We start from the raw sequence: 27,898 nt of genomic DNA on the forward strand, positions 1-27,898 counted from the left end.
AAGCATCTCTATCTCCCCATCCTCGATCGCGCCACAACGAAATGCAGACATTTGAGTCACAAGCACGAATACAACTACTGCTGACATAAGTTCTTTCCTTCGAACAAAAAACGGTATGATAATTTGTAAATGTACAGTATGTGTTTCGAGGCAGCTGCGCTGTATCACATTCCTAAAATTAGTCGGCCGCCACAAGGACCCCCTTCTCTTCGAGCAATTTAGCAAGTTCTCCATTCTGATGCATAGACATCAGAATATCGCAGCCACCGATGAACTCCTTCTCCAGATACAATTGCGGGATTGTGGGCCAGTCGGAATACTCTTTGATACCTGGGAGACCTAGTATTAGTTGTATTGAAATAAAGATTTGAGGACAAGAGTCCATCTGTAAAGCATACCCTGACGAAGTTCTGAATCTTCCAACACATTGAATGCAACAAACTTCTTCGGATCCACTCCCTGCAGTCCCAAAATTTGTATACTGGCTCGAGAGAAACCGCACTGCGGCGTCTCTGGCGTGCCCTTCATGAAAAGAACGACGGGTGCAGATGCGACAGCTTTGTCAATAGCTGACCGTGTCTCCGAAGACAGATACCGGGCATAGAGGGTAGAGGGCAGCTGAATGCCAGCGAATCTAGGTTGCAACACTTGAGGCTGTCGGAAAAGTGGCCGAAACGCCTAATAAAAATTTATCGTAAACTTAGCTATCTCCATGAGAACGAAGGAGCAGTATGCATAATAGCTGAGAGATCAGCAAAGTAGGGGTGCGCAATACGTACCGACGAGGCCAAAGTCCTAGAAAACATGATGAACTATTAGTTTGTGAGAATATAGAAACGTGAAATAATTGCCGCTGAAGTCAAGCTCTGCTTGTCTATATGCACCGTAGTCCGAGGATTTAGTTAGCACATGCGGAGAACTTGGCTACGCATGCTCACTAAGCAACCACTGTAGTTGTTGACATTAATAAGGAACAGTTCCCACTCCCAGTCATGTGATCCAGACTTCTTTTTGCTTGATAATTCTCCCAGTGAGCAGGTAGCTATGCATTTGGCAAGAGTGTACGACTAGTAAACCTCGTCTACAGAAGCAAATTATATTAAATAGTAGCTGCTACTCGAATTACCAGGAGCGGTAAAACAGGACATCTAGTCAAGGTAGCTGACGGCTCCCCATTAATCTTGGAGCAAGATATCGACTTCAAATTGAAAGTGGACAGTCAAAGGGAGAATTGTCCCATGATCGGTATTGAGAGTGTTGTGTAAATTATCTTCACGTGGCAGACTGTGAAGGTCTTGAATCCTACCGGAAAGTGTTAGCAGAGTAATCGATAAACAGGTTACTCCTCCAAAACACCCCGCGTGTGCTCTCGCAAACACCCCGCAACTCCAAATTATTTCACCCCGCATATCGAGATTTGCAGTCATCATATCATTTGCCCAATCCGGCCATTATCTGCCCAAGAGCCCCATGGAATCCTCACCAGCTCCGTTCAAAGCCCAACACCACATTGGTGACAATAAAATCCATGTGCTCCTTGCAGCCAGTGGTTCGGTTGCAACGATTAAACTTCCCAATATCGCGGAAGCCCTTGGCCGCCATTCGAATATTTCTATCCGCATAATCGTTACAAAATCAGCGGCAGAATTTCTAAAGGGACAGAGTCACGAGCAACCATTGCTCGAAAAACTCCTCGAACTACCTGGCGTGGATGCTATTTACCGAGACGAGGATGAGTGGAGGCACTCTTGGACTCGTGGCGAGTCAATCCTACATATAGAGCTCAGAAAATGGGCACATATCCTACTTATCGCGCCTTTATCCGCCAACACCATGGCCAAAATGACCATGGGAATTTCAGATAACCTTCTTCTCTCTGTTTTGCGAGCATGGGACACGACGGGAACGGTGGACGCCAATTTCAAGGAAAAGAAGCCCATTGTGTTTGTCGCCCCCGCCATGAATACAGCAATGTGGTTTCATCCGATCACTGCCAAGCAACTGGCTATACTGAATGATGAATGGGGCGTAAACTCTCGCAACGAGGGCTGGGTATCTGTACTTAACCCGGTAGACAAATCTCTTGCTTGCGGCGATACAGGAACCGGGGGTATGATGGAATGGAAGACCATAGTCGATAAGGTGGAGCAGTATTTAGGTATTGGCAAGGACGATAAATAAAGAGGTTAGCTAGAGCTTCAGGACCTGAAAAGAAGAACGTAGGGTGTTTGTTTTTTTTTTTTTATCAGCTCTCCAGGGAAACCGGCTCCTCGTCCGGATCATTAAACCCAGTGGTTTTCGCGACATAGTCAAGGAACATTCCCAGGGTAATGCCTCCACCGGTGAGCAAGCAACCATTCTTAAACCACCACCAGCAATTCTGTACGTTTTTTAACTGAACTTTCCAGATCATGAGACCGAGGGTGACAGCTGCACTGCCACAACTGCCGATGAAGAAGATAGGCCCGCTTCCTGCTGCTACACCTGCAGCGGCGAGTAACGGCACCTGGACGGCGGCGAGAGCTGAAAGCACAGCCTTTGTGTTCTTTTCATGACGAAGGGCAATAGACTTAATGCCAGCCGCAACGTCATCTTTAATGTCCATATGCGCATATATCATGTCATACAGAACCGTCCAGGTTACACAACTAGCGTAAAGCGCAGCAGCAGTTTCCAGTGCGGCGGTATTATGGAGGAGATCGATACCCAGCGCAGGGAAGCCCATAATCGCACCCCATGAGAACGTAAGGCCCAACACAGCTTGGGGATAATAAGTAACGCGTTTAGCAAGCGGATACGTGGTCACCAAAAGAAGACTAGGTATACCGTACCAAAGGCATTGATACGGAAACTGAAGAAGAACACCAAGTCCTGCCAGTAACTGGGTACCTGTAAACAGCACCGCTTTACCAGGAGGGATTGCTCCTCTTGCGATTGGGCGGAATTTCGTGCGTTCGACATGCGGATCCAAGTTTCTATCCCATAGATCATTGATTGCACATCCGGCACCGCGCATTATCAAGGCCCCAGCAAAGAAAAGACCGGTAGTTCCAACAACATCCCAGGCTGAGACGGACGGCGCAATGGACGCGGCAAGTAGAGTTGAGTATGCGCAGGGGAAGAAAAGGTAGTATGTACCTGTCGGTTTATCGAGGCGTAGCAGCTCAGCGTACGGTATCCATGACTGAGGCAAATAAGAGATAAGGCCCTTGTTTGGTGGCGTATAGCTTGTCACTGAGGCCTGGCTTGTTGTACTGTGTGCCTGGCTTAGTATCAAGGCCGAGCGACGGGGATGGCGGTTGTGGGTTGTAATGTTCGATTTCTGGCAGATTGACCGAATGCTGTTGGTCGCCGTATAACCATATCTTCTGGACGACGATAAGGAAACTGGACAACGGTGTCCCTGTACAGAGGTGAATCGGTATATGTAAGTGCTCCTTTCCCTAGGATAGCGACATAGTCGTGCATGCCGGCCGGCATACAAGTAAATCATAATGAACCGAATGAGGATGTAGAGATAATGAAGCGTAGCAATTGGCCTCCTGTATGACTAGCACTTTCAGAATTATCCTACACGGAGACAACGAATCGATCTGGCACAGCGATTTGGCAGATGAAATCCGCACGCCAACCAGACTAGACGCTATCCGAGTCAATTGACGAGCAGATGAGAAGAATTGAAGCCAAAAGAAGCGTGAGACGCAGCTACCACTAAGCAATTTCCATGCCAGGAGCAGGAGCTTCCTGAGATTCACTCTTCAGAAAATTGATTGGGAGAAAAAAAGGTTCTTGATGAGCCAAATTTAAGGTACGGATATTGGCGGCCGGAGGTGTTCTTGAGCCTTTTTCGGCCGCGATTCCATGCGTTCCTGGGCCCGGCGGACGGGACCCACATGCCACAATCGCCGATGCAGCTGCAGCGAGAGTGAATCGAGACAATCAACAACTGCGCAGGGTCTATGGGTGTTGAACACTCTCTTTACTTCCATCATTTGGGAATCGGGGTATAGCTTGCACAGAAAGCAACTGCTGTTTCCGTCTCAAACTCGTGGTGTTGCTCGCCTGTTGCTCGTCTGTTGCTCGCTATTGTCATGACAGCGCGATATGTGTATGTGGGCATTTGATCAAAGTTCGCCCTGCCGGCCACTTTCTTGAAGCGCGTTGATATCGGCTCTACGCAGCTGATCATCTGTCTTGGGCGATATTCATGAGTCATCCTGGTGTACGTACGCTCCGACATCTTTCATGAATCCCAAAAGAACACAACCTCGGCGCAGTGGTCCATCCGGTAGCTTGAAAGTATGCTCTACTGCGGGGAAAAAGAATTGTTGGCTTTACCTAATATCGCGAAATAGGGTGATCGATACCTTTGAAGGCGAAAGTACTGGAGCTATAGCCATTCGTACCGACCTTGTTGAACCCCCTTCAGGATGCCCGCCCAGCGACCCCGAGCGGCTTTTGAGCCACTTTCTCCAGACTTGGACCTCACAGCACTCGTGAACTCGACACCAAACTTCGAGGAAGTTGCCAGGATTCACTGCGATATGATTGATGAGAATGGGCTGGAGATATTCGAGAAGCTTGTGTTGCTCCATGTGGTTCGGGGTGGAAAGCCTTTGGTAGTCGAGGGCTTCAACCACCGGCTCAATAACTCGATCTTCTCGGAGAAATGGCTAAGAACTCACTATTCATCGAAAAGTGAGTGATGTATCCCTCATCTATGCTGTCTTGCTTATCTAACCCAGAGCTTCTACAACACAGCGGAATGTGCTCGGAATTTGACCACAAAAACTGATTTACCTCTTACTATTGGACATTACCTGAAAAACTTGCCCCTTCTAGCAAATCAGTGGACATCTTATAACTACAAAGATCCTGACCGCCAGAGGATCTACCTCAAGGACATTGACTGTCCTCATCAATGGCGCGAGCAATTGAAAAAAATAATCCCCCCCGGATTGTTCTACTTGAACCAGTTTCAGGAAAGCTTTGACGGCCCGGGAGCGAAGAGAAGTACATCTTCCAACAAAAATAAAAAGTCTACGGGCTCAAATAACCCGATAGCCAGACCTGGGGATCTTATGAGTTGCCTCCCTCCAAGCATGCGTGCAGAAAACCTGATGTGCTACATCGGCCACGAGGGTACCTATACACCAGCTCATCAGGAAATGTGTGCTAGCTTGGGCCAGAACATCATGGTGGAGGCGTCGGATGGTTCCACTGAATATGGCAAAGAAACGAAGCCGGGGTCGTCTATTTGGTTTATGACCGAGAGCAAAGATCGCCGCGTAGTCTCGGAATATTGGATGTCAACACTAGGACATGATATCGATATTGAGGATCATTTTGCGCAGATAAATGCGTGGAAGGCAGCGCCCTTCAAGACTTATGTTGTCGAGCAACGACCGGGCGACTTCATCCTCGTACCCCCTTTAGCAGCACACCAAGTGTGGAATCGAGGAACACGGACAATGAAAGTCGCTTGGAATCGTACAACTCCGGAAACCCTGGAGAAAGCGCTCACTGAGGCTCTTCCTCACGCCAGGATGGTTTGCCGAGACGAACAGTACAAGAACAAGGCGATAGTGTTCTATTCATTGGAGCATTACTCGGCAATCCTCCGCAAGGCAGATACAGTTGACAGTGGTGATTCGACAGTTAAGCAAATAATCAAAGATTTCGAGCACCTTTTTGGCCTCTTCACTGACATCATCTTGTCCGAGAGCTTCTCGGACCAACTACCCGAAGAGGATGTTGAATATGTTGCCTTTGACAGCAACATTACATGTTCATACTGCCGGGGTAATATTTTCAACAGGTTCCTAACTTGCCCGTCTTGTGTTGGACCAACAAATACAGACGAAGAAGACACTTATGATATTTGCATGGAATGCTATGCGATGGGCAGAAGCTGTGCTTGCATAGCTAAGCTCAAATGGGTTGAGCAGTTCCCTTGGGATGAGCTTCAAGCCAAATACGAGACCTGGAGGCTGCAGATACTCGACATCAACTCTCAATCACGAGACACATTCGTGAGTCTCCCAGCGCAGAGGAGTCGGCTGGAGAAGAGAACACTTGCAGAGGTTTGCCAGTTGGAACTCAGACGGCGGCCGTGGGTCGACATAAGTAAGCCGACTGTTCAGTCAGAACGGCTTGAAGAGCTGGAAAGTGATTCGGAGCGACTTAATTCCGCGCGCAAACGGAGGAAAACTCGTCGAGTTGACACATTCCAGCAGACTGGAAATTGCCATATCTGCAGATATGCCGAGCCAAGGTGGAAGCTTGCCTCGTGTTCTAGCTGCCGGACGAACTACTGTTATGGCAGCTTGTTTAGGGCTTTCAATATAAAGCCGCAGGAGACGATGGAAGCATTCGAGTGGAAGTGCCCAAAGTGCCGCAAGATTTGTAGTTGTGCTGCCTGTCGTCGCGATCCCACGATGACGCCCTTTGAGCCGACATGCACATTATTGGGCCACGACACCCGAAAGATAGCCGACCCTCGAAGTGTGGAGAGCTTAGTGGATTTCCGACAATCCAACCTCAGGTGGTTGAAGAAGGCCGGCGATGATGAGGTCAAACGGCTGAAAAAGCACCAGAAAGAAGCTGACGACAAGCGTAACCAGTCAATGGTCGAGCATAGCATTCAGCTCGAGGAGGTGCCTCCAGTAACAGAGTATGCGCCTGACTATGGTGATATACCGGTAGATCCGGCCCTGGAAAGGCTTGACAGCTCGTTTATAAGTGCACCTGACCACTCTGGCCCGTGACAAGCTTCAGGGCGCTGCAGCAGTGTCCTGTGTCGCTATAGCTCTATGCATGTGGGGCGTTATACTTCTTTTTCTCTTCACCTCATATTTCCGCATATAGCGAGCAGGCTTATCTTGGCATTGTATCAGCGGAAGAATTCAGGATCGAACTTGATATCTTGCATTAGCCTCATCATTATGATTTATAGACCCACTAACATGCTCGTTGAAATAGCGAACTCATGAGCATGTAACTGTCGCCCGTATCTTGTCAAGTGGTTTCCCATAAAGCCGTGCTTGACCAAGGAAGACTTTATTATTCCAGCGTGCCCTATGCTCCTTTGTACTCATAGCGGAGGTTCTCAAGCGCTTTGAGGTCAACTGAGAGCATGACCTTGCGTGCGACTAATACAGCTGCAAACATTGCTATGTCATGTCAGTACTCGTCCGATCTTTTGCAAGACTCAAAACATCTAAGCAAAGCAAGGATGCCGCAGGTCACCTACCTCCTGGAACCAAGTAGGTAACCGGCTGGATCTCCAGCCAGGATTGCGTTGTGGGTTGCGAAGCGTAGACCAGGGCCAGAAGCACGCAGATCGCAGCATTGACAGGCAAGATGTATCGTCGGATGCTAGCCATAGCATGCGGTGTGATCATTGGTCTCTTGCCCTTAGGATCCGGGCGTTCAAGCGGAAGATACTTCATGATATAGGCCGTGACTAGTAGAGATAGGGCACCGAGCAAAGAGAGAAATCGTTCAGATAGGCTCGAGGAGCCCGACAGTATTGAAGCAATGAAAGCGAAGCTGGAAAATAGCGGGATGGCGGCAAAAACGACCTATGTAGATGTGTCGATTGGTCCTCAGCAAATGCTCTCTCACTCTCAGTCCGATGGTTTCATGATAGGAAATATATTTACACTATATTCAGAGTTCCGTTTCTCATTTAGTGCCTTCAGTTGCTCTATCACACGTTCCTGCTCTGTCGGACCGTCAGCAACGTCGTCTAGAATGGCTTCCTGCTTGGCTAATCTGTCAGTACATACCTTCTTCGTCTAGCTCCTCCCGACTGTGCTCGTCATCACCTGAATCATCAGGGTAGCGAAAAGCTCTGCGAAGCCTTGCCGTTGCCATCGCTGCAACAATACGTCTGCTATGAAGGTAGCAGAGAGAATCAAAGATTTGTTGATGACGTCGCTCAGGCCTAATAGCACACGAGGTCCCTCTAGCTTGGGCGAGGGTTTGTCTCGTTTGCCAAGGGTACGGGCAGTACACCCCGTTTTAGATTACCATTCCCGCCTCAGGTTTCGGGCTTCCGAGCATTTAGCAACCACGCCCTACTACTACTGCCTCTTTCCACGATACAATAAACGCACAGAGGTCACGCCGCCACACCGCAACAAGACACACGGAACACGTCGAAAGCCAATTGGACTTTTATACCTTTTCCAAAGATGCTCCTACGACTCGCAGAGAGGCGTATCGGCGCTTCTCGACTATGCGTAAATCATCGCAAAATGCTCCCTCCCCGGCGCAACTTGATCCCCGCACCACAGGCGAACTCGGGCCCTCTTATGGAAAGACGGGCGGACAGAGCTCTACCCAATGTTCAAAATGAGAGGCGATGGATACGAACCTTGCCTATCTTTGCTGTTGTCGTGGGGGCCGCTATGCTGGGTATCTTTAACTATCAGAAATCTTCCTCCAGTGTGGTTAACAGTACGCTGTATGCGCTGAGGACTTCCCCGCAGGCGAGGGAGATTCTGGGTGATGAGATCTACTTTGCTCAGAAGATCCCGTGGATTAGTGGAGAGTTGAACCAGCTTCATGGTCGCATTGATATCTCGTTCTGGGTTAAGGGTACTAAGGCTCAGGGTAAAATGCGGTTCCGCAGTATTAGACCTGACCGGACTAGCTTTGTTCGTTTGCCTCATCACTTTTGATATTTGACCTGAAAACTCCTGGCTAATGTTCTTTTGTTGTATAGTTCCGCACGGAAGTATGGAGTTTGGAAACCGAGGACGGCACGGTTGTCCAGCTGCTTGACAAGGATACCGACCCATTCAACCAGACCAATTGATTGACTCGATTACTTGGCCCTCTTGTTTTGGGCTGTATACTCGCTTGTTACGTGGTGTTTGGAGATTTGTGCATGTAAATATATCATATCATTCATGTGCATTGGGCTAAGGCGTTCGGGCTTCGGAAAGCGTCTCACTCTCCCTTTCTCCCTCACCCATCCCATTGGACAGATTTAGGTTGCTCGACTGGAGTGGAAGAGCTATATCAAAGCCCTAATCAGGCGGAAAAGGACCTATAGGAACCAACACTTTGGGAAAGGGATATCATTTATGTATCATATACAGACGCCGCTCTTAAAAACAATACAGTGTAGTAGTACATTTCACAAAAGATCACAAGCAGAACAGAAAGCGCGCGCGGTAAATTTATTCAGAAGCCTCAGCCGTCGCAGGGGAAGCTTCCGGCCACGGCTTCTTGATGGCATCCTGTATCCGGACAACGCAGCCCTTGGGACCACTGACGGAGCCTATTTAGAAACCCGAAGTTAGCATCAACCGTATCCATCTATAAGAAATCCACCTGAGAACAAGAGAGTAATCCGGGGTATCCTACCATTGACCACGACGATTCCATTCTCGGCATCCACCTTCAGGATCCTCAGATTCTGAACAGTGTTCTGCTCATTACCCATGTTACCCGCCATCTTCTTTCCAGGGTAAACACGAGAACCACCACCTTGACTAGGACCAGCGGAACCAAGCGAACGATGCGTCAAAGAAACACCGTGACTGCGATCCTGACCACCGAAACCATGTCTCTTCATAACACCCGCGAAGCCCTTACCCTTCGTATTAGACCTCGCATCAACGAACTGTCCCTCCTGGAACCAGTCCGCACTGACCGCCTGACCAACAGGCAAAAGCCCGCTCTCATCCTTAACCCGGAACTCATAGACATGGCGCTTAGGCGAGATGCCATTGGCAGTGAAATGGCCGAGCAGGGACTTGGTCAAGTTACTAGGACGCCTCCACCCAGCACCCAGCTGAACAGCATAGTATCCATGCTTCTCGCGAGTCTTGTGCGATACGACCTCGACTCGATCGAGCTGCAGCACGGTGCAGGGAACACGTTTGCCGGTCTCCGGGTCATACAGGGCGGTCATGCCCTTCTTGAAGGTGATGGCACCGGTCCGCAGGGGGAGGGTGTTTGCCTTGCGCTCGAGGGCGGCGGTGGGTGTCGATTTCAGCACGGGCAAGTCATGGCCGACGTTGAAGCGCGAAGTCTCGGGGGGGTTCAAGGACCGGATACCGAAGGTGCGGACTGAGGTGATGGAGAATTGGCTGCCGCGGAGGGAAGTAGTCGGGATTTGAGACGCCCAGATTGTCGTCAGGGGAAGCTGGGAAAGCTTCCCGGGCATACGGGGAGGCATGGCGATTGGAGGTGATTGGGGGGGAGGGAGGTATAACTCTCTCACTCTCACTTCTTTTCTGCCGCTGAGATTTTTGGCAAGACGTGCGGAGACCCCGTCGAGGATGGGCCGGAGAGCCTCGAAGGCGGTGTGTGGTGTGTAGGTGCGCGCGAGCGCGGATTCTGGTTTGATGCCTGGATATGATCCTCAGGCATTAATACATGCGGGTAAACATGGGTTTAGTTTACTTAGTACTGTATGAATGCTTATTTACCAGCGCGCAAGTAGACACGCAGTATTTTGCACTAAATCGCTAATAGTGCTGCTTATATGGAGCCTTCATATTCCTGGACCGAGCCAATGCCGAAGATATGGCGACACTAGCACCACAAACTTCGAGCATGCGATTTTCGTGCAGTCGATTCCATGCTCCGATGCCAGTTGCCAATCGGGAACCGGACTCGCCGGCACGCCGATGGCGGCGCCGAAGTGTATTAAAAAAAGACGGGAGGGAAGCTGATCCTACGATCTGCTGCCGCAACGTCATCCCAATCTCACTTGCATTCAGGCCTGCATTGCCGTCTCGGCTTCTTTTGCTTTCCAGACCGTCGCTATCCGCGAGTATATAAGAAGAGGAACTTCTTGGTAATTTTTCCCGGTCATCTTCCACCCCACGATTTGTCCGTTCTTTTCCGAAGACCCTACCGGAGAGAGACTCACATCACATCCTCTTACAACAAAACTACGCCTCCCTCCCCAATTCGCTCGCATTCGGACAACCATCCATCCATAAAAGCCCGAACAAAATGAGTTTACGACAGTCTCACCTATCGCGCCTGTTCTCTCAAGCGTCGAGAATCCTCCAAAATGCGCCACCCGCGTCCACAACAACATCCTCCCTATCCTCCTCCCCACTCCTAAGCCGAGCCTTCGGAATGCCCAGCAGACGCGCATTGAGCTTCCAGACCCGCGGGCCTTCCCAAATAAAATTCAGGAGCGGCCAGATGCAACAACCAGGGAACATCTTCCGGCGGTCGTTCTTCCGGTCTGCTCGGTCGAACAGCTCGGCGCAATCGGAGCAGCAAGCGCCCTCTCTTTCGCAGCGTCTTCGCACGCTGTCGAAGGAGTACGGATGGTCCGCGCTGTGGGTGTATTTGATTCTGTCGGCGGTGGATTTCCCGCTGTGCTTTATGGCTGTTCGGTTGGCTGGAGTGGAGCGGATTGGCCACTATGAGCATGTTATTTCGGAGTCGGTGAAGGGGGCTGTTCGGAAGGTGTGGCCCCCTTCGGAGGAGGAGGAGAAGGCTGCTGCTGCGTTGCAGAGACAGGCAGAGCAGGAGGAGAAGGAGGCGGGCGAGGAGAAGGCTAATGGTGGTGAAGCTAGTAAGTGGCTTATGTTTTTTACCCCTTTGCTGTGGATACATTCGTGAGTATAAGAGATACGTTGGCTAATCACTTTTCTTTATCGTTGGACAGGTCTTTGGACGCAGCTTGCCCTCGCTTATGCAGTTCACAAGAGTCTTATCTTCATTCGGGTTCCCCTGACGGCTGCGATCACTCCCAACGTTGTCAAGGTTCTGAGGGGCTGGGGCTGGGATATCGTCAAGGGTAGGCCGAAGGGCATGTAAGTGCCATTGGAGGTGTGTTTGAGTATGATGGTTGGGACGATTAATGCCGGAAATGGCTCTGCAAAGGGTCTTCAAAACAAGATATTATATTCATAGAGAGATGTACACTAGCTGTTACATATAATTTTGCAGGACAAGCGCGCGGTGTCCTTCTCCACTCAGAGATATTGAACCGGGTATTTCCGTCAATCATGATCGTCTAAGAACGACAGGGTACAAATGTTCGAGGAAAGATGAGACGGGACATTAAAGGATAGAGGACATCAGTCTAGAGTACCCAAAAACCACAGCATGTAGCAATATTGAGCCAAGCGTTATGAAAAAGTAATGGCACAAGTTCATCCAGGCATGCAGTGCAAGAAGTAACAAATGAACCGAGCCCCACATAAAGAAAAGACCTCACAGTGAAACAAGCATGTATGATTGACATGATTACAATGGTTCGGGATCCGTTGACGCCCGAGATACATATCGACGAAAAGGTCGTGAGAAAAACGTGGGATGTATGCGAAAGAGAAGACTCGAGATGGCGTATCACATGTCAATCATATCGTTGAATTTCAGGATGCCATTGGCTTTCATGACACCATTCACACCGTCTGGCATTCTGTATGCCCATTCAGCAACGCCCAATGGGCTTGCGACTTGCATGGCGTCTAGTTGGTCGGGTTGCTCAGAGTCATCGGATGTGTCCGCAACTAGCACGAGGCCAAGCTCCTTGATCGTCTCTACAAGCGCCGGTACAACATTCTATGGCATCAATTTGTTAGTTTCCGATCTTTAAGGCACAATGTTGTAGAATCTCAGTGTAGAAAGGAGACGAAGCACGGCATACCAATAAACTAGAACGGCATATCAAGCCCATGAGATTGTTGCTTTGCGCTATCCGCGCCGATTCCTTAATGGACATAGAAGCTCGACCACTACTATCGACGTCTGGCAAAGACTTAACGTCACGGGCTAAGTCACGAATTTGGCCCAGATCATTGCAAAGCAGGACGGGATCTGAGATAGAAAGTGAACAGTTAGTGTATTGCTTCCAAGCGATACCTGGAAGGGCATGTATAACTCACAGTTCGGTTGCTTCCAGTTCAAAGCAATGCATATATTGGGGTTGTAGGAGGTAAAGACCACAGACCGCATGTAATCGGGGTTCTGGTCACGCGAAATACGAGCGTGGTCAAACACTTCGGTAAGAATCGCATCGGCAAAGGTGTTGACATCCGCCAAAGACGTCATGTTCAACGCTCGCTCCTCGGCAGCAGAGGGGTAGAGGATCGACAGATTAATGCTGGCACTGAGTGGTAGATGGTGGAACACGTCTCGCAATGAGAGGAATGATGAGGCCAGCAAGCGATGAGCCTGTGTCAAATCCTCCACCGCACGCGTTTGCAGGAACTGCAGCATCTCTGAATGATTGATGCCCCTTTCGGCGCCCATTGCTTGGAACTGGGCATAGGTAAGATGGCAAATGGGTATTTCGATGTTGTGATGGCCAATGGTAAAGTGAGGGTACAGAACCGGGACCCGATCCTTAGTAAGTTGCACGAAAAGCTGAACATGGTCGCCTGAAAGGCTTGAGCCGGTGACTAGGCCGTTATGCTCAGGATCGATAGCACTTGTTGCCTTCCAATAAGTGGCAAAGTGTGTGATCTCCAGAGGATCTCCGTGGTACGGCTTGATGACCTGGAAACCAAACTGAAGCTGGCCGATTGAACGTAACCGAGGATCAAACAACGGCAATGTACATGTCCCGGTACTGGAATTCTCAGCTCTGAACACTGTTGGTAGGGCGACTGTTTTGGCGATAACCTTGGAGCCAAAAGCGGGGAAAATCTCGAAATCAACGGCGAATGATTCTAGGTTGTCCACATGGAATGAGATCATGCGTGAATCCTCTTGGATGGGAAGCATGATCGTCCGGGGAATCAAGTCAGAGAGCTTCGATGAGATGGTCAACCGAGCAGCAGGATGCCGCCCGGCCTGATCGAAGCAGATTGAACCAGACGCGCCAGTGTCAAATAATATTTGAACAAACACTTTCTTATCCAAAAAGTTATGGCCGTAACGCCTCAAGGGTATGATAGGTGGCGGAAGAGACAGATCAGGGATACCGTCAGCGGTCTCCATATCACCGGTTTCTGTCGCATCGCTGATTTGCAAGTCGATGTTGTGGCTTGCTTCTGGCTGTCTCATACCGTTCATAATGTCGAATGGTGTCCGTGCGGGTCGTGAGTCTGTGCGGATAGACCAAAGCAAAAGCATGCATTCCAGATGTCCTTCCCAGGCTGCATAATACATCGCCGAGAGACCCTTCTCATCAACAGCGCTGGCGTCGACACCTAGCTCAAGTAGGGTGCGCAAACAGCCCACACAGCCTTCGCTGGCAGCGTGGAAGAGCGGCGTCCATTGATACAACTTGTCACGCTGGTTCATGTCAGCCCCATATTGCTTGAGAAGTAGAAGTAACTGCGGCGACTGCGAGGCTCGTGCTACCATGTGCTGAGGATAGAGGCCTTCCGCATCTGGGAGCAATCGTGCACGCCGCTGTAAAAGCATCTGAACTATCGAGAGCGATCCATGCTGGCAGGCAAGATTCAGCGGAATATGATCGGACTCGGAAGCGGGGTCAATACGGGCATTGTTGTGAAGTAGTTGCTCTGCACATGCTAGTTGATCTTTAACAATGCTGTGAATCAAAGGGGTGAAGTTATCATGATCCATCACATCGACAGTATGAGGCCCTGCGGCCAGGAGATCCCGCACCATATCCACGCGTCCATGCATACAGGCGTAATGAAGAGGAATCCTGCCGTAAACATCTGTTCTGGAAACATCGACCCCGGCTTCCAGGCCAGCTTTGAAAACAAATTCACGACCAGAGATCGCTGCTTCGTGCAGACAGTTGCGCTCATTGATGTCATCTTCAGCTAAGAGGTTAACCAAACCGCTTTCCAAGAGTACCGCTAATACATCGTCGGAGAACTCGTTGATGGCGGCTAGGAAAGTGCGGGTTGCGCGAGCCTGTGCGTCGGGAGACGACTGCAACTTGGCGGTCCATTCGCGGAGCGTCTGCAGGTTCCCTGCCATTGCAGACTGTAGAATCTGCAGATCGAGATCTTCCTCATCCGTGCCAAAGGCCTGAACAGCCATAGCCCGATCCACCGGGCGCGCCGTATCAAAGTGGATGTTTTCGCCTTCTGCCCATGCTTCCAGTTCTAACCTGGCTGTCGTTGCTCGGTCGGACAAATCACGCAAGACATCACGATTGAAACACGGTTGTACTTCAACAGCGCGGTGCAGGTAGAGTTCCTTCATGCGAGACTATAGGAGACACATAGATAAGTAAATTGCCGCACGTTATCAAAATGGGACGAACGAATCCACGACGCGCGGGGTATGGGTGACTCGGACCTTTGATGTTTTATCCCACTAACTGAACTGTTAGCCATGTCAAGATTAAGGAAGCTAACGGCTGCGTTGCTTTCTGTGACGAACCTTCTTTAGGATTTTCGACATCGCAGTCTCGTTGATCTCAACGAATTGCTTTTTCGTACAGTGACTGTCAGTATGCCTCCCTCGACGAAGCTTGCCGCACACCGAGCGAACTCACTTGTAACTTGTTCAGGTCTCCATCGAACTGCTGAAACCCTTCAAACAGGGCCACGAAATTGGCTGGTGCTTTTGAGCTGGTCACTGCCCGCGACTGGATAACTCGTTTCTTATCGACTAGCGTCTTCAGCCGTAACGAGAACTGTTCCTTGTCATCAGCCCATCACAGCTCTTGAAGGGGAGTTGCAAAGGAATGCAAACCTCGGCTTCTTTTTGCAAATAGAATGCATTGACTTTCTCGATCTCTCGCTCCTACACAAATCACCAATGAGCCCCAATTCATCCTGCACTTGGCAGACTTTCTTACCAGACGGAAAAAGAACACCTCCTTGTTCGCGCGAAGAGCAGCTTGCGCTTCGGGGACATTTTGGGGGACACCTGCGGCGCTCTGAGCGGGTATTGTTGGTGTCGCACTAAGTTGTTTGATAAGCTGTCATACGGGTCAGCTGTGGTGAGACATGGTGTATATCTGGTGGTCCAGGGAGACAGAAAGGCGAGGTAGTGAACGCCCAAATAAGTGAGTGTGAGACCGACCTTCTTCAGAGCCTTATAATTCACGAAGCTGGCGGCATATTCGGGAAGATCAAGCTGTCTACGCTGGATCTGCTTGCCGAACTTCCTGTGATCCTGGTTGTTAGTGCCCCAATGGGAGACATGACGAGCTCAAATTCCATGACCGGTAAGCAGACATGGACTCACATCTTCGGAGGCTAGCTCTGCGCGAAGGCGAGAGAGCGATGTAACCGGACCCTTAATGCGCTGGTGCCCAGTTCAGGCAAAGGCTGAGGGGCCTAGGTACGAGGTTGAAGAAAGAGAGACAGTGGACAGCAGCAATGCCAGAATGAAAAGTGAAAGAAGAATGGCAGCGAGTGCGAATATGGGGTGAGGACGTCCGCCCCTCTCTTGAGCTCGGCCGGCGGGATGGAGGGAGGGCGAGAGAAGACAACGAGGGAAGACTGGACTAGTCTTGAGGGTGGGGCGTCAACAAGAAACCCAAGGGACGGGGAACGAAAGGCAAGGACACCCGTCAAAGTGACGATCGGCCTGATCCAGGTACCTTCAGACGTAGGTAGTGATATCTCGGGATATTGGTACCTCCGTCGCACTCGTCGTTCCTTCACTGAAGCAGCAGCGGCGGCGTCGGCGTCGGCGGTGACAGGGCAGGTGGACAGCAGACAAAGAGAAGGGATTGAGAGATGAACTATGGATGACTGGTCCAGTGGTAGGGTCTAGTATCACTATCTACTCCTTAGGTAGAGAGAGAGAGACCTCTTCGTTCTCTCACAACTAAAAAGGTATGCCGTGTTCACCCGGAAGGGCAGACCAATGCGGGGCACCTGACCCCGGCGGGGCACAATTGGAGGGGGGGTGGGAAAAAGAAGAGGGAGGGAGAGAGGGAGAGTGGGAGGGAGAGAAGGCAAAAGAGAGCAATAGAGAAGCTCAAGGTTCAGTAAATCCAAAGAGACGCGGTAATGGGGGAACGCGCTTCGCTCATTATATGCCAGAATAGGTAGGGTCAACGTCAAGTTACGTCGAAAAAAAGGAGTGGGGAGCTCTGGAGAGCTGCCTCCGGTCCAATCACCGCCCGGAATGTGCCCACGTTCCCTCTATCGCCGAACGACAACGCTTCAATTCGCGGGCTTCATGGCCAACGTGTTCTACAAAAAAGTACACTAACAATGAACTGACTCGTTACTACTTGCTTGGTTCTGAGTTAGTTGAAAAGTACACCTGGACTTCTTCGGGGATCTTGGTTTTTGAAGGACAGCTGGGCTCGAAGTAGGGTATGCCATTGGTACTAGTTACCACTTAGTATCCTACAACTCCGGACTTATCTACTTAGTACTTAACCGCAGGCGTCTTTCTTCATTCCATTCCAGTCTTGGCGGTACCACCCCTGCGTTGTCCCACATGCAGCCAATCACTTCTGCTGCCGAGACATGCAGGATATACTTTACTTAGTACTCCGGTGCATCAAAGGGCAATTGTCCGATCCTAGCCTACTGTTCACCTCTTACTCTTTAGATACATGTTTGCAATGTGCGGCACCTTCAAGCCACAAACAAGACTTGATCTACCCAGGTCATTATATCTTCTGTTCATGGAAACAGAAGGCAGGATGGAATGAATGGCTAATTGCATTATCGTACTTCCTTCTCAGGCTCTTACGTTGACCCATCAATCCCTCCTCCCCATCATGTCTGTTGGTCATGATCTACAGGGGACTCGGTTGATCTGAACTGTACTACGTCCTCAGCCCTACGTAAAGCACTAGCAGGTTCGCAACACCAATTGTATCACTGAAATGTTAGCATGTCCGTGCGGGCTCTTTCATCCCCTGTGCCGGGGCAGACGTGACATTCTGAGTGTCAATGGACCAGATTTCACTACGGTCTACTTCTTCGAACCACTTATACTTAGGCCTTTCCGAGTTTTACGGACTCTACGGATCCAGAAACAAAAAAGTTCACAATATGTATTCCTTAACCACACTACCCTCCCCATGAACAGTCCACAATGCCATTGCATCCAAATGTACAGGTGAGATGCACGCACTGCGGTGGCCTTGACCCACAATATATCCAGACCCGAGCAAGACACGTTTAGACAAAATCGAGGCAAACAGAAAATAGAAAAGGGGATAAGGAGGCGGGTAGAAAAAAAAAAAAAATAACAAGATAGGAAGCCCTGGTTGCCTTGTGTGAAGGTCAGGCTTCTATAGAATCATAAATGTACAATCACAAGGCCGAGTTAAACAAAAAAGAGAAAATGAGAAAAACAGGAGGGATATATCCATATACCAGAATAACGAGGGCACCGGTTGAAACAAGAAAACAAGGCAATTGAAACGAAGGAGGTATTTTGAGGTCTGGGAAGGCCACAAAAGAAACAGTGAGCGAGAGATTTGAAGAACAAGAGATTCATGATGCTGCACCTTGAACGTTATCCGAACAGTCCAGCGGCAAGCTATCCCAATTTTCCAGGCGGGGGGTTGGCGTTGTAGGCATGTTTCGTTCTATGCCATAGGTCTCGTGACCCCAATAAGAAATATAAAGACAGCCAATTGAAGGCGCTAGGGGCTCGTTAAAAAGCACCCATCGACCGCCACAATGTCTGTTGCATCCGGGCGTCCAGCTTGCAATGTCCACGTATTAATGCGGCGAGAATAGAGAAAGCAGAGGCATCTCAGAAATTCTGCGCGATACCAGCATTCCCTTGTCTAGGAAACACGGCAGGATTCTCAATGCGCGTATTGCGTCGTGCCTGAACATCGCGAATGACAGGCGGAGCTCCGCCATACGGGCCGTCACCATATGCGCCATATTGCGGTTGCATATCATTATAGTACGGGTTATCGTCGTAGAAACCTCCTGAGGGGTGAGTGGCAGACATGTGACTCTCTTCGGACGCTTCGGAATGATTGGCTGCAGAGTAGGCCGACGAGGCGTTCGATGGACCACGGTGGATATCGACATTTCGACTGTTCGCCGCGGCTGCTGGAGCAGCACCCAAGACTCCAATAGGTTCAGTCTCTCCCAGTGTACCTTGCCCTTCGGAGTACTGAATTGTCCCATCGCTTGGGGTCGCTGCATGGTGATAACCAGGCGCGCTTCCAGCCTCGGACATCGCCAGGCCGACTCCGGCGCTGCTTGATAGGTTCGTGGATGCCTTGCGACCAGCAGATGTCGTTCCCCAGCCACGGTAGCCTGAAGAAGTGTTGTCGTCCTTGGGTTCGAAGGCTCCACCACCCATGATAGGAGGCAGGGATGGATCGTTATTCGGATTGAACCCGTATTCCTCCACTTCTTTCCTCCGTTCTTCTTCGGCCGCCTTCTTCGATTTCCACTTTCTCCAGAAGTACAAGGCTGCAAGGATGATTATGGCCACTGAAGCCACTGGCACAACAACCGCAACCGCAATGGTGCCGCCTGCCGAAAGGCCTGAGCTGCCACCTCCACTTCCACCCGTCGACGATGCTGCTGCTGCCGATCCGCTGCCCGTGGCAGTCACGCCATTTCCTACAGTACCAGCAGTTCCCGTTGGGAGTGTTGTGTCGGTGGATGTTATCGTCAGGGTTTCCACGCCGCCGGTCGATCCATTGCTTGGTGTCGTAGTAACCACTTCGGTGACAACTGGAGTCGCGGTAGTGTGGGAAGTAGCAGAAGTAGTGGTTGAGGGAGCCTCAGTAGTACTAGTCGACGAAGTGGAAGTGCTACTTGTCGATGGTATGGATGTTGTGGTCGCAGAAGACGTTGATTCAGAGGTCGACGACGTTGATGTTGTAGAAGGTGTGGACACGGATGTCGTTGGTTCCGCGGAAGTTTCTTGCGATGTTGTCGCCTCGGACGTAGGAGTTGCTTCCGTTGTCGATTGGGATGTGGTTTCCGCTTGTGTCTCGGTGGGTGTAGTAGTAGCTGCACCAGCGGCGTTTGCCGATGTTGCTGCCGCTGCTCCTGCAGCCGCCGCAGCCGCTCCTGTGAGCAAGTTCAGTATATCGCAGGCGCATAGTTCATGATGGATAGCAGAGAACAGAAATGGGCTCTCCAAGACAGGGTGTCGTAGTGGGGTAGCACCATACCAGAAGACATCTTTAGACGGGAATTAAATCCAGATGGATAAGGGTCCAAGTGGTATCAGTCAAGTAGGATCAACTGGGAGTTGAGGATTCCACAAGTCCAGCTGTCAATGACTGATCCACGAAAAGGGACAGGACGTATTCAGCCGAGAAGTTACCGGTCGTACACGTTTGAGCGAAGTTTCGCAAAAGCACGAGTCTGTGTTAAGATTGCGTTGGAAGGATCGGAAGGCGATCGAAAAAGAGCGAAAAGATATTGTGATAGCGAAAGAACGAATATATGTAAGAATATAGGGTACGACCGTATACCCAATAGAGAATTAAAAAGGAATTGCTTCACTGTAGAATAAGAGTGTAGCGCCCGTAAAGTGGTGAAGCTGATAATGGACTGCCTAGCGGATGGTCAGGGGATAAGCACGGTCGCCTCAGACCAACGCGGGCAGAAAAGAAGAAAACAACAAATTATGGAATTAAAAAAAAGGGTTCTCGGGAAAGGAAATTTTTAGGAGGAGGGACTGCACAGTGGCAACTCACCGGAATTAAACTGGATGCCATGAGACAGCAGACCCGGATCTCATATTAGATAGAGCGCAGAAATAACACACTCATTGGGACAGATCCATCTGAGGGGGGTGGGTGTGGGAGGAGTTGAGGGAAAAGACTCCAACGAGAGAACGAACGAACGATGGAACGGAAGGGAAAAGAGCGAGTGAGCGAGTGAGAGAGTGACGGAACGAATGGATTCAACGAGCGGGAGAGCGGAGAAGTATGGGCGAATTGCGGCCAGAAGCAAGCCTCTGCAACCGGCTCAGTTGCTCCTGAGGGTGACTTTGACTTAGTCTTGTCTTGGTTTTTGATTCTTCCTGGTAATTATTCTTAGTACCAGGTACGAGTACGGAGCAGCGACTAGGTACAAGTGAGTGAGTGGTATGTAATGGTACCAGTTACACTTGGCCAACCCAAATTGCTGCGATCGGCATCCGCCGGAGTCAGCAAGCGAAGTGTCCGTCATCACATTCTCTCTCTCCCTCCCTCGAAATCGATTGACACCAGAACAATGGAGTAGTATCTGGAGTGTCAAGGGTTCATCTACTATCCTTATGGAGCTAAAATCATACTCCATACCCAGTTCTCCAATGTCCAATGTCCATAACTACCATGACATGCCCTGAAATTGAACTACTTATTCTTAGCAACAGTTAGACCCGGTTCCATGGGGGGCAACAAAACTTGATGACCCCCAAAGCGGCCCACCGGGCGAAGAGGAAGAATTGCTGATTGCAGATTGAGTGCCGCCTTCCGTGGGTCTCAATCTCCCACAGTCGAGCAGCCTCAAGCCCTGATTGGTGGTGCCGGACTTCATTCTTACCGCTAACCAAGCAGGAGCCACTATCGGTAACTCTCAGGTACCAAGTGTCTTGGAAGAAAAAAAAAAAAAAAGAAAAAAAGAAAAAAAGAAAAGAAAAACCAATGCTATGCCACATGTTTACTACTAGTAGATATCTACTACGTACCCCTTGAACGGTAGTGCAGCATTGATCGATCTACCTGATATACAAGGCATTCATTTTCCTTGCTATCAACATATCATCTCAAGATAAACCCAATTATCTGTACATGCTTTGAGATATTTCTGGCAAGGTAATCAAATATGTTTACTAACTCAAAAGTATGCCATCAGTGGCTTCCGCGAATGCCGCATCTCCCTCCACTCTAAAAATCGCCCGAGCGGATAAGAGCGACTCGGACGGTCGCGTCTACCATCGACTGTGCACCTCATTCAAGGCATGATGATCCATGTTTGACACTTCAAATTCACAACCCAATTGAATAGGAAAGAGTAATATTGAAGAATGTCATCAATTAAGGCTTGCTACATTGCAACCCCATTATTTACTAACCTGTGTCGTAGCCATGTTGACTACTTGGATGAAGCCTCGGTCGGCCGCTTCCGGCTGTCATTCTTCCCTACCTGCCTACTGTCTACTACTAAGGAGTATTGTCCCCGAGGTTGCATCTGACAATAAGGCGAGACAGACACAAGCTGGATAGGTCAAACAATTGGGTCTCTACCACTTACTTTCAGGCCTCCCAACAAGGCGTTGAATACTACGCCATAAACAGTAACAGTAAAACACATCATGAAGCTGCAAACTTCGTTGGGCGAATATCTGTCTCGGAATTTTTCCAATGCACCTGTATCCGAGAAATACTACTTACTACTTGTGCAAGAATCTGTAACAACACCCGGTCGGTCAGGCCTCTTATCGTTCGATGACGCAAGACCGCGTGTCATCCTTGCACTGTTGCGGATATGCATGGCTGGCACCTTTACTTTCGAAGCCACGTACTTAAGCCTACGACGCACTTTCACCGGAATCGGCGAAACCAAAAAAAAAAGAGTAGCACATTCTTTTTCTTTCTAATAAAAAGAAGGCATTTGGGGGACACAAGCATCGTCGGATTTAGACATCGACGATCCGCCCTCCAAAAAGGAATCATATTTGCAGGTTGAAGGTTATAGAGAAACATGGCTGATCAGACCGAGCGCTTAGAGAAAGCAGAGACGAACAACAAAAGGCCCCTTGTATGTATTCACGCCACTGAACATCGGGAAGATTTGCGAAATCGAACCCGGTTCCTCAAAAGAAGTACCGCTAGGACAGAATATATAATGGACAAGAATAGATCGTGATAAGGTATGTAAACACCAGATGGCTGTGGCAGAAGGGGGAAATCGTTACGGCTGGGAAGAAAGAACGAAACAGAAATGCCGGTATTTACTGCCGCATATCCCATTTAGGACGGAGGTTCGACATCAAGTCATCCTTGGTACCTACAGTGTCCGCGGGCAGACGGCTGACACGATACGCACCAGTGCGGATGTTGTGCAAATGGGTCGAGGAAATCCCAGTGCCGTTGCTGCGAATACTACCAGCATCGCTCGCAGTATCATTCTTGAAGCGAGGCGGAGGTGCAAAATCCAATGTGTCGTAAGCGCCCGACTTGCGCAATGCGTGTCTGCAACTTGGTTAATATTTTACTCAATGCCAATGGAGAGCATATGACTTACGCGCTAGGCAAGGCTGAAAGGTCATCGAAAGCTGAAACAAGCGGCGAATGGACCGGCACCGCCGGGCTAAATGGTTGCAGGCCGCCCAAGGGCGTTCCTGGTCGGCCCTCCTTTTGATCCTTGAAGTGGTTGGAGGGGGCATACTCGATGGCAGACATGATAGAGTCATCATTCAGCATATGGGGTGTGGGGAGGATCTGAAGCGGCGATGGCGGGGGTATCGGCTTGCGCGGCTTGGGAGGTCCCGGCATACGGTTAGAGGCCGAGGAGAATGCACGGGGACCGGGAGATTGAAAGCCGCTGCCTCCATCCGAGCCCCTGGCCATATGCCGAGCTGCCCCTTGGAAGCGCGGAGGTGCGCGAGGTGGAGGAGTCATGGCACGACGAGTCACTGGTTCAGCGAATGGCGCCGGCACCGCACCGAACTGATCACCCATCATAGGGTCATACGCATAGGCCTCTTCACCATAGTAATCTGGCACATAGTCGTGGTACATTGTTTCCCGGCCGTTCTTGTTCTCATCGAAGTACTCCTTGTAGAAGGACCTGATACGGTTGGCACGTTGCTCGGGGTCCTCAGACGGGTCCTCTGGCGGCAGAGGACGAAGACCGAAAGTCATCCGTCGCGTGTCACGACGGCTTGCATCAAGGCCTGTGTTTTGACTCCGAGGTGGCTCTTCGGCAAGAAAAGCAGGGACGTCGGGGTGCTGAGGACCATCTTCATAGCTTGTGGCGCTCGTCACATCTTGCACATTGACGGCCGGGATAGTAGACCTCCGCGCATCACCGTAGTCGCTAGCTGCATCACTCACAGGGAGCGAGATCCTGGGTGTTGACATCGATGCGGTTTGCACAGAAGCCGGGCTGGGGTCCAGATGAAGCGAAAGAGGGTCGTGTAACGGTGGAAGATTGGCATGATTCTGAGGAGCCGGTACCGAATCCACGTCGTGGCCGAGACCGTGGTCACTGGGAAGTGTCATATCTGCATACTGTGGCATATGCGATAGGCGCTTCTGCTTGGCACTGGTCTCAGTAACTGCGTGATCTCCAGCGAATCCGGCTTCGTTGCTTGTCGTGTGCGGCTCGCTAATGGCCATTCCGGGAACATGTACAGGACTCGGGCTTCTGGGCAGATCCAGTTGGAACCCATGATCACGTTCATGATCAGAGCTCGCCGGGCTCTCAGCGTTACGGTCACCAGACTGAGTATTGTAAAGTGGCGGCGACGAGCGCGACATTCGTTGGGCGTTCCGCAGAAGGCCCTGGTTCATATCGTCTCCCAGGGCGGCCCGTCTGGTTGAACCTGTGAAGCTTGCCGCATCGTCGTGGGGGCCTCTCGAGTGCGACCTGAGCGACGAATTATCACCGAGGAAGGACCCGACGTGTCGATACTTATCGTCGTCACCATCACCGATGGATCTGGACATAGACGCCAGGGATTCCCTCGAGTTGTGCAGACCGGGGGGGAGCAGATAGGGGCTAGGCCCAATATCCAACGAGATGCCCTTGTTGTGGGCCGCGTTGCGATCAGCTTTCTCTGCTTGTTGCATAGGCACAGCTCCGTTAGTGGGCGCCAAATCCAGGCCGAAGTCGAGAGATTTGTGTTTGTCGTTTGCATCTTCGTTACGGAGCTTCTTCACATTTCTGCGGTGCAAGTAGAGTAGAATGCCAATAGCAATCACAATAGGAACCCTAGGTGCTCATCAGTCATGGCTCTAAACCATTGGAACAGAACTATAACTATGGGTGCCGTAAAGTGGAGGGCAAAGGTGGCACTTTGAAGGGAGGAGGGAACGCAATTGAACGTACACTGCTCCTAAAACAACAGGCAAGGTCGTAGTGGTAAGCGTGCTTGTCGGTTTAGTACCACTGGATGCGGAGGATGAGGTAGCCGAGGAAGAATCAGTAGACGGCAGAGGCTCTCTTCTTGCCAACGTCGGAGTTTCGCGCATCGCTAGCAATGGCAGCCGGTCACGAGGCACAAGGCTTGGGCGACGTGCCCTCGAGCGGCCTTGCAATTGTGTGCCATGGAGAGCCTGATGATGGTGGTGGTGATTGTGCATGATCGACCGAGTTCTTCAGGGAGGTAATCCGAACTCTCCGTGAGCCCGGAGGACTTCTAGATTCTTCCAGATTACTTCGACAATGGGGCAGTTGCAGGGCCACAGTAGTTCTTCGGTCTGATGTGAATATTTCCCAGGTGTCGATATCCGTAAAGCATGAAGTCGAGTGGCGGTATTTATGACGAGCTGCAATTGAGGAGGTGCCTATGATGCGAAGATCTATCTCACTGGGGGGGGGAGGGCAGGTGGCCACGCTCAACAACGGTAGTAATGGCGGACAAGAAGCGAAGGTACAAGGACGGATTTGGGTCCAGCAAGGAATGGACGGGAGCGAGAAAGGCTCCCTGAAATGAACGACTGTACGCGAACCCCGAGATGTCGAGGCCCGGGGGGGAGGGAAAGAACGACGTGTAACAGGTTAAAAAAGGAAAGGAAAGGAGTAGCAAGAAGAGGAGGCCGACCGAACTCAATAGGGAGAGGGAGAAAAGAGGGAAAATGAAGTGAGCCGGCAGGGCGAAAGCCCAGAGGGCGTAAGCCAGCAGCAGCACCCAGGGCTACTACCTTGGGCTAGTCTGCCTAAGCGGTCTAGATGGCCCGTTTCATTTCCATTCATTTGTTTGTCTAACCGGTTGTGGGGAGGAGAGGCAAAGCTTGGTGGCAGATGGGGGGGTGGAAGTTGAGCAGTGGTTTGAACTAGACTAAACTAGCTGGTTTAGTTAGTTGGAGTGAGTATCCGTCGTACCATACTGCGGGAGGGGAAACACCGAACACATGCCCCGTATTCGCAAAGTATTGTATGGTCATCTATTCGAGGAGGAGGTACTATCTATCTGAGTATTTATCTATCTACGTACGCAGAGATAAGACAGGCTGCTGCTACTCGCTAGCAAAGTAAACTACTTATTAGCTACTTTAAGTAGTAGTATAATTGTTGTTGCCCACAGTATCTTCCCCAGAAGAATGCTTGATAAACAACATAATTCCTATTTAGTAGAGCCTGGGCCAATAACGTTGGCCAACCCACATAACTTCTACACCGTGAGTACATTGCGATTGATTTTGAGGTCAAGAAGAGGAATAGAACTACAAAGGAGCTGGCTCAAGTATGGACCAAAAAGTCGGAGTTTAGGTAGTAAGGTACACTTCCTCTTCTGTCACGCCATGGTTTTGCCGCCCCCTGAGTTGGCTGAAGATCGAAATACATATTACCGAGTGTGAAGTAGATACCGGTATCACATCCGTATGGAACACTAGTTCACTAGCAGTAATGGTGAACGGACTCCATCCAACAGTCTGGGCAAGCTGATTCCTCTTTTGTGACTTTCCTTACTTTGCAAGTGTTTCAGCTTCCTCGTGGGCTTTTTCTGGCAGATGTTCTAAGTACCCTGGCGACCCTCTCAATCCACTGTCTTTTCATCCCCTCCAGGTCCGGCTCTATTTACTTTTCTCTACTTTAAGACCGAGCAAGTAAGGTGGCCGCGATCCCCTGAGTCGAGAAAGCAAAAAACCAAGGCACAAGTGGGGCGCCTAGTCTCTCCTTTTCAGACTAGCGTCAGGAACCCGCTCAGTCCTGACCAATAATTGAAAGGGGACTCCGCCCCTTGGGAGATTACCTCTCGGACATTCTCCACCCGCCATACAAAGCTGAGCCTGTCGACTTGCTCGATTATTATCTGACATTTACCCCTTGGGAAGTCTGGACAGGTGCTAAACCTTCTCGAATGATCCTACCGGAGTAGATTGGCACTGCGAAAGTTTGTTGGTTGCCTACGGAGCACAACTAGTGAAGAAGTAGTTGACGTACATCCACGATAACACTTGGTTTATTATTAGCATCAGTTGGCTGGCTCAGTTACTCGATTTTGTTCAGTTGGCTTGGCCCGGGTATCCTTCCTGGCATGTAGTACTAAATACCTACGAAGCATTACTGTCCTGCACTGATGCTATCTAACTCTTCTACCCACAATTAGCGAGTGAACCCCCAACAAACAAACCAGCAATCAGTGACAAATCTGTCTGCAATGTGATAAAGTATGGGGTAGCCTCTGGGAACTATGATATTTCCCCGCCCTTCCGATCTTACTACGGAGACTACGCAGAAGTAGTTATAGAAAAGAAAACCAGATTAATCAATTGGCCGGTTATTTGGCTAAGCCATCTAGCCGAACCACAGCCTCGAGCTGATCTACCGTGGCCTGAGGCCTAAAAGTATCTTGAGGCGACCTCGGTTATAGATATTCTAAAACTGCAGAGTCCAGAAAGCACATTTCTCATGGTAGGTTTATGAAAATAACAAGATCCCTGGTCTGATAGAAAATGCTCACTCACCTGCGAGCGTCCCGTCATTCACATCTCCTATGTAGCTGGGGTTGAGACATGAATAATTTAGCAAAGGTCCCTTGAGTCTAGGATTATGGTTCGTTACGGAAACCAGAACGAACTTAGAATGGATACACCAATCGCAAGGAACACCACAATTATATGCATTATATTCCCCCTAGGTTGAAGATCATGGCTTGCATACTTTCCACCAAGTACTAGGTTCATGTAACCTATTGAATCGTTGACTGTCTATATCACCATGCCATGTAGCAACAGTATATCAATGAATAATATGTGATGCTTGGTTAGTAGTTATAAATACTAAAGGTTCTTCCCAATCATAACATATATATATGTTGCGAGTATATCACCTGCAATAGCCTAGTGCTCGAGTAATTTGCATCATGTCAACACATCCACATCTCAAGCAACCAATCTTCAGCTGGCACT

At 50.0% G+C, this 27,898-nt stretch overlaps 11 protein-coding genes across 11 annotated transcripts; 4 read left to right on the forward strand and 7 right to left on the reverse strand.

Moving 5' to 3' along the window:
* Positions 1-178: 178 nt before the first annotated feature.
* GRX5 (monothiol glutaredoxin GRX5) lies at positions 179-806 on the reverse strand (the record flags this gene model as incomplete). Its single annotated transcript, XM_041690954.1, has 3 exons — positions 179-330; positions 399-678; positions 780-806. The coding sequence occupies 3 exons, from the start codon at positions 804-806 to the stop codon at positions 179-181; spliced, it is 459 nt and encodes a 152-aa protein (XP_041544488.1).
* A 664-nt stretch (positions 807-1,470) lies between these two features.
* AKAW2_51068S (putative flavoprotein) lies at positions 1,471-2,181 on the forward strand (the record flags this gene model as incomplete). The annotated part of the gene is made up of 1 exon (XM_041690955.1): positions 1,471-2,181. One exon carries the CDS (start codon positions 1,471-1,473, stop codon positions 2,179-2,181), a length of 711 nt encoding a protein of 236 aa, XP_041544489.1.
* A 64-nt stretch (positions 2,182-2,245) lies between these two features.
* On the reverse strand, positions 2,246-2,991 carry COQ2 (putative para-hydroxybenzoate-polyprenyltransferase Coq2; the record flags this gene model as incomplete). The annotated part of the gene is made up of 2 exons (XM_041690957.1): positions 2,246-2,760; positions 2,832-2,991. The coding sequence occupies 2 exons, from the start codon at positions 2,989-2,991 to the stop codon at positions 2,246-2,248; spliced, it is 675 nt and encodes a 224-aa protein (XP_041544490.1).
* A 1,439-nt stretch (positions 2,992-4,430) lies between these two features.
* AKAW2_51070S (putative JmjC domain protein) lies at positions 4,431-6,767 on the forward strand (the record flags this gene model as incomplete). The annotated part of the gene is made up of 2 exons (XM_041690958.1): positions 4,431-4,698; positions 4,762-6,767. The coding sequence occupies 2 exons, from the start codon at positions 4,431-4,433 to the stop codon at positions 6,765-6,767; spliced, it is 2,274 nt and encodes a 757-aa protein (XP_041544491.1).
* Positions 6,768-7,077: 310 nt separating this feature from the next.
* On the reverse strand, positions 7,078-7,878 carry AKAW2_51071A (uncharacterized protein; the record flags this gene model as incomplete). Its single annotated transcript, XM_041690959.1, has 4 exons — positions 7,078-7,172; positions 7,253-7,583; positions 7,665-7,726; positions 7,791-7,878. 4 exons carry the CDS (start codon positions 7,876-7,878, stop codon positions 7,078-7,080), a joined length of 576 nt encoding a protein of 191 aa, XP_041544492.1.
* A 320-nt stretch (positions 7,879-8,198) lies between these two features.
* On the forward strand, positions 8,199-8,824 carry AKAW2_51072S (cytochrome c oxidase assembly factor 1 family protein; the record flags this gene model as incomplete). Its single annotated transcript, XM_041690960.1, has 2 exons — positions 8,199-8,663; positions 8,732-8,824. The coding sequence occupies 2 exons, from the start codon at positions 8,199-8,201 to the stop codon at positions 8,822-8,824; spliced, it is 558 nt and encodes a 185-aa protein (XP_041544493.1).
* A 367-nt stretch (positions 8,825-9,191) lies between these two features.
* On the reverse strand, positions 9,192-10,195 carry MRPL9 (mitochondrial 54S ribosomal protein uL3m; the record flags this gene model as incomplete). Its single annotated transcript, XM_041690961.1, has 2 exons — positions 9,192-9,292; positions 9,379-10,195. The coding sequence occupies 2 exons, from the start codon at positions 10,193-10,195 to the stop codon at positions 9,192-9,194; spliced, it is 918 nt and encodes a 305-aa protein (XP_041544494.1).
* A 785-nt stretch (positions 10,196-10,980) lies between these two features.
* AKAW2_51075S (uncharacterized protein) lies at positions 10,981-11,802 on the forward strand (the record flags this gene model as incomplete). The annotated part of the gene is made up of 2 exons (XM_041690962.1): positions 10,981-11,557; positions 11,651-11,802. The coding sequence occupies 2 exons, from the start codon at positions 10,981-10,983 to the stop codon at positions 11,800-11,802; spliced, it is 729 nt and encodes a 242-aa protein (XP_041544495.1).
* Positions 11,803-12,336: 534 nt separating this feature from the next.
* phoC (putative cyclin dependent kinase inhibitor Pho81) lies at positions 12,337-16,115 on the reverse strand (the record flags this gene model as incomplete). The annotated part of the gene is made up of 10 exons (XM_041690963.1): positions 12,337-12,552; positions 12,638-12,807; positions 12,876-15,126; positions 15,217-15,234; positions 15,301-15,348; positions 15,416-15,556; positions 15,616-15,666; positions 15,722-15,844; positions 15,949-16,033; positions 16,114-16,115. Coding segments are annotated over 10 exons (3,105 nt in total).
* Positions 16,116-18,600: 2,485 nt separating this feature from the next.
* AKAW2_51076A (uncharacterized protein) lies at positions 18,601-20,003 on the reverse strand (the record flags this gene model as incomplete). Its single annotated transcript, XM_041690964.1, has 2 exons — positions 18,601-19,889; positions 19,994-20,003. The coding sequence occupies 2 exons, from the start codon at positions 20,001-20,003 to the stop codon at positions 18,601-18,603; spliced, it is 1,299 nt and encodes a 432-aa protein (XP_041544497.1).
* A 2,767-nt stretch (positions 20,004-22,770) lies between these two features.
* On the reverse strand, positions 22,771-25,126 carry AKAW2_51077A (uncharacterized protein; the record flags this gene model as incomplete). Its single annotated transcript, XM_041690965.1, has 3 exons — positions 22,771-23,011; positions 23,064-24,755; positions 24,873-25,126. The coding sequence occupies 3 exons, from the start codon at positions 25,124-25,126 to the stop codon at positions 22,771-22,773; spliced, it is 2,187 nt and encodes a 728-aa protein (XP_041544498.1).
* Positions 25,127-27,898: the final 2,772 nt, after the last annotated feature.

This window comes from Aspergillus luchuensis, chromosome 5 (assembly GCF_016861625.1).
Source record: "Aspergillus luchuensis IFO 4308 DNA, chromosome 5, nearly complete sequence".
NCBI classification, from domain to species: Eukaryota; Fungi; Ascomycota; class Eurotiomycetes; order Eurotiales; family Aspergillaceae; genus Aspergillus; species Aspergillus luchuensis.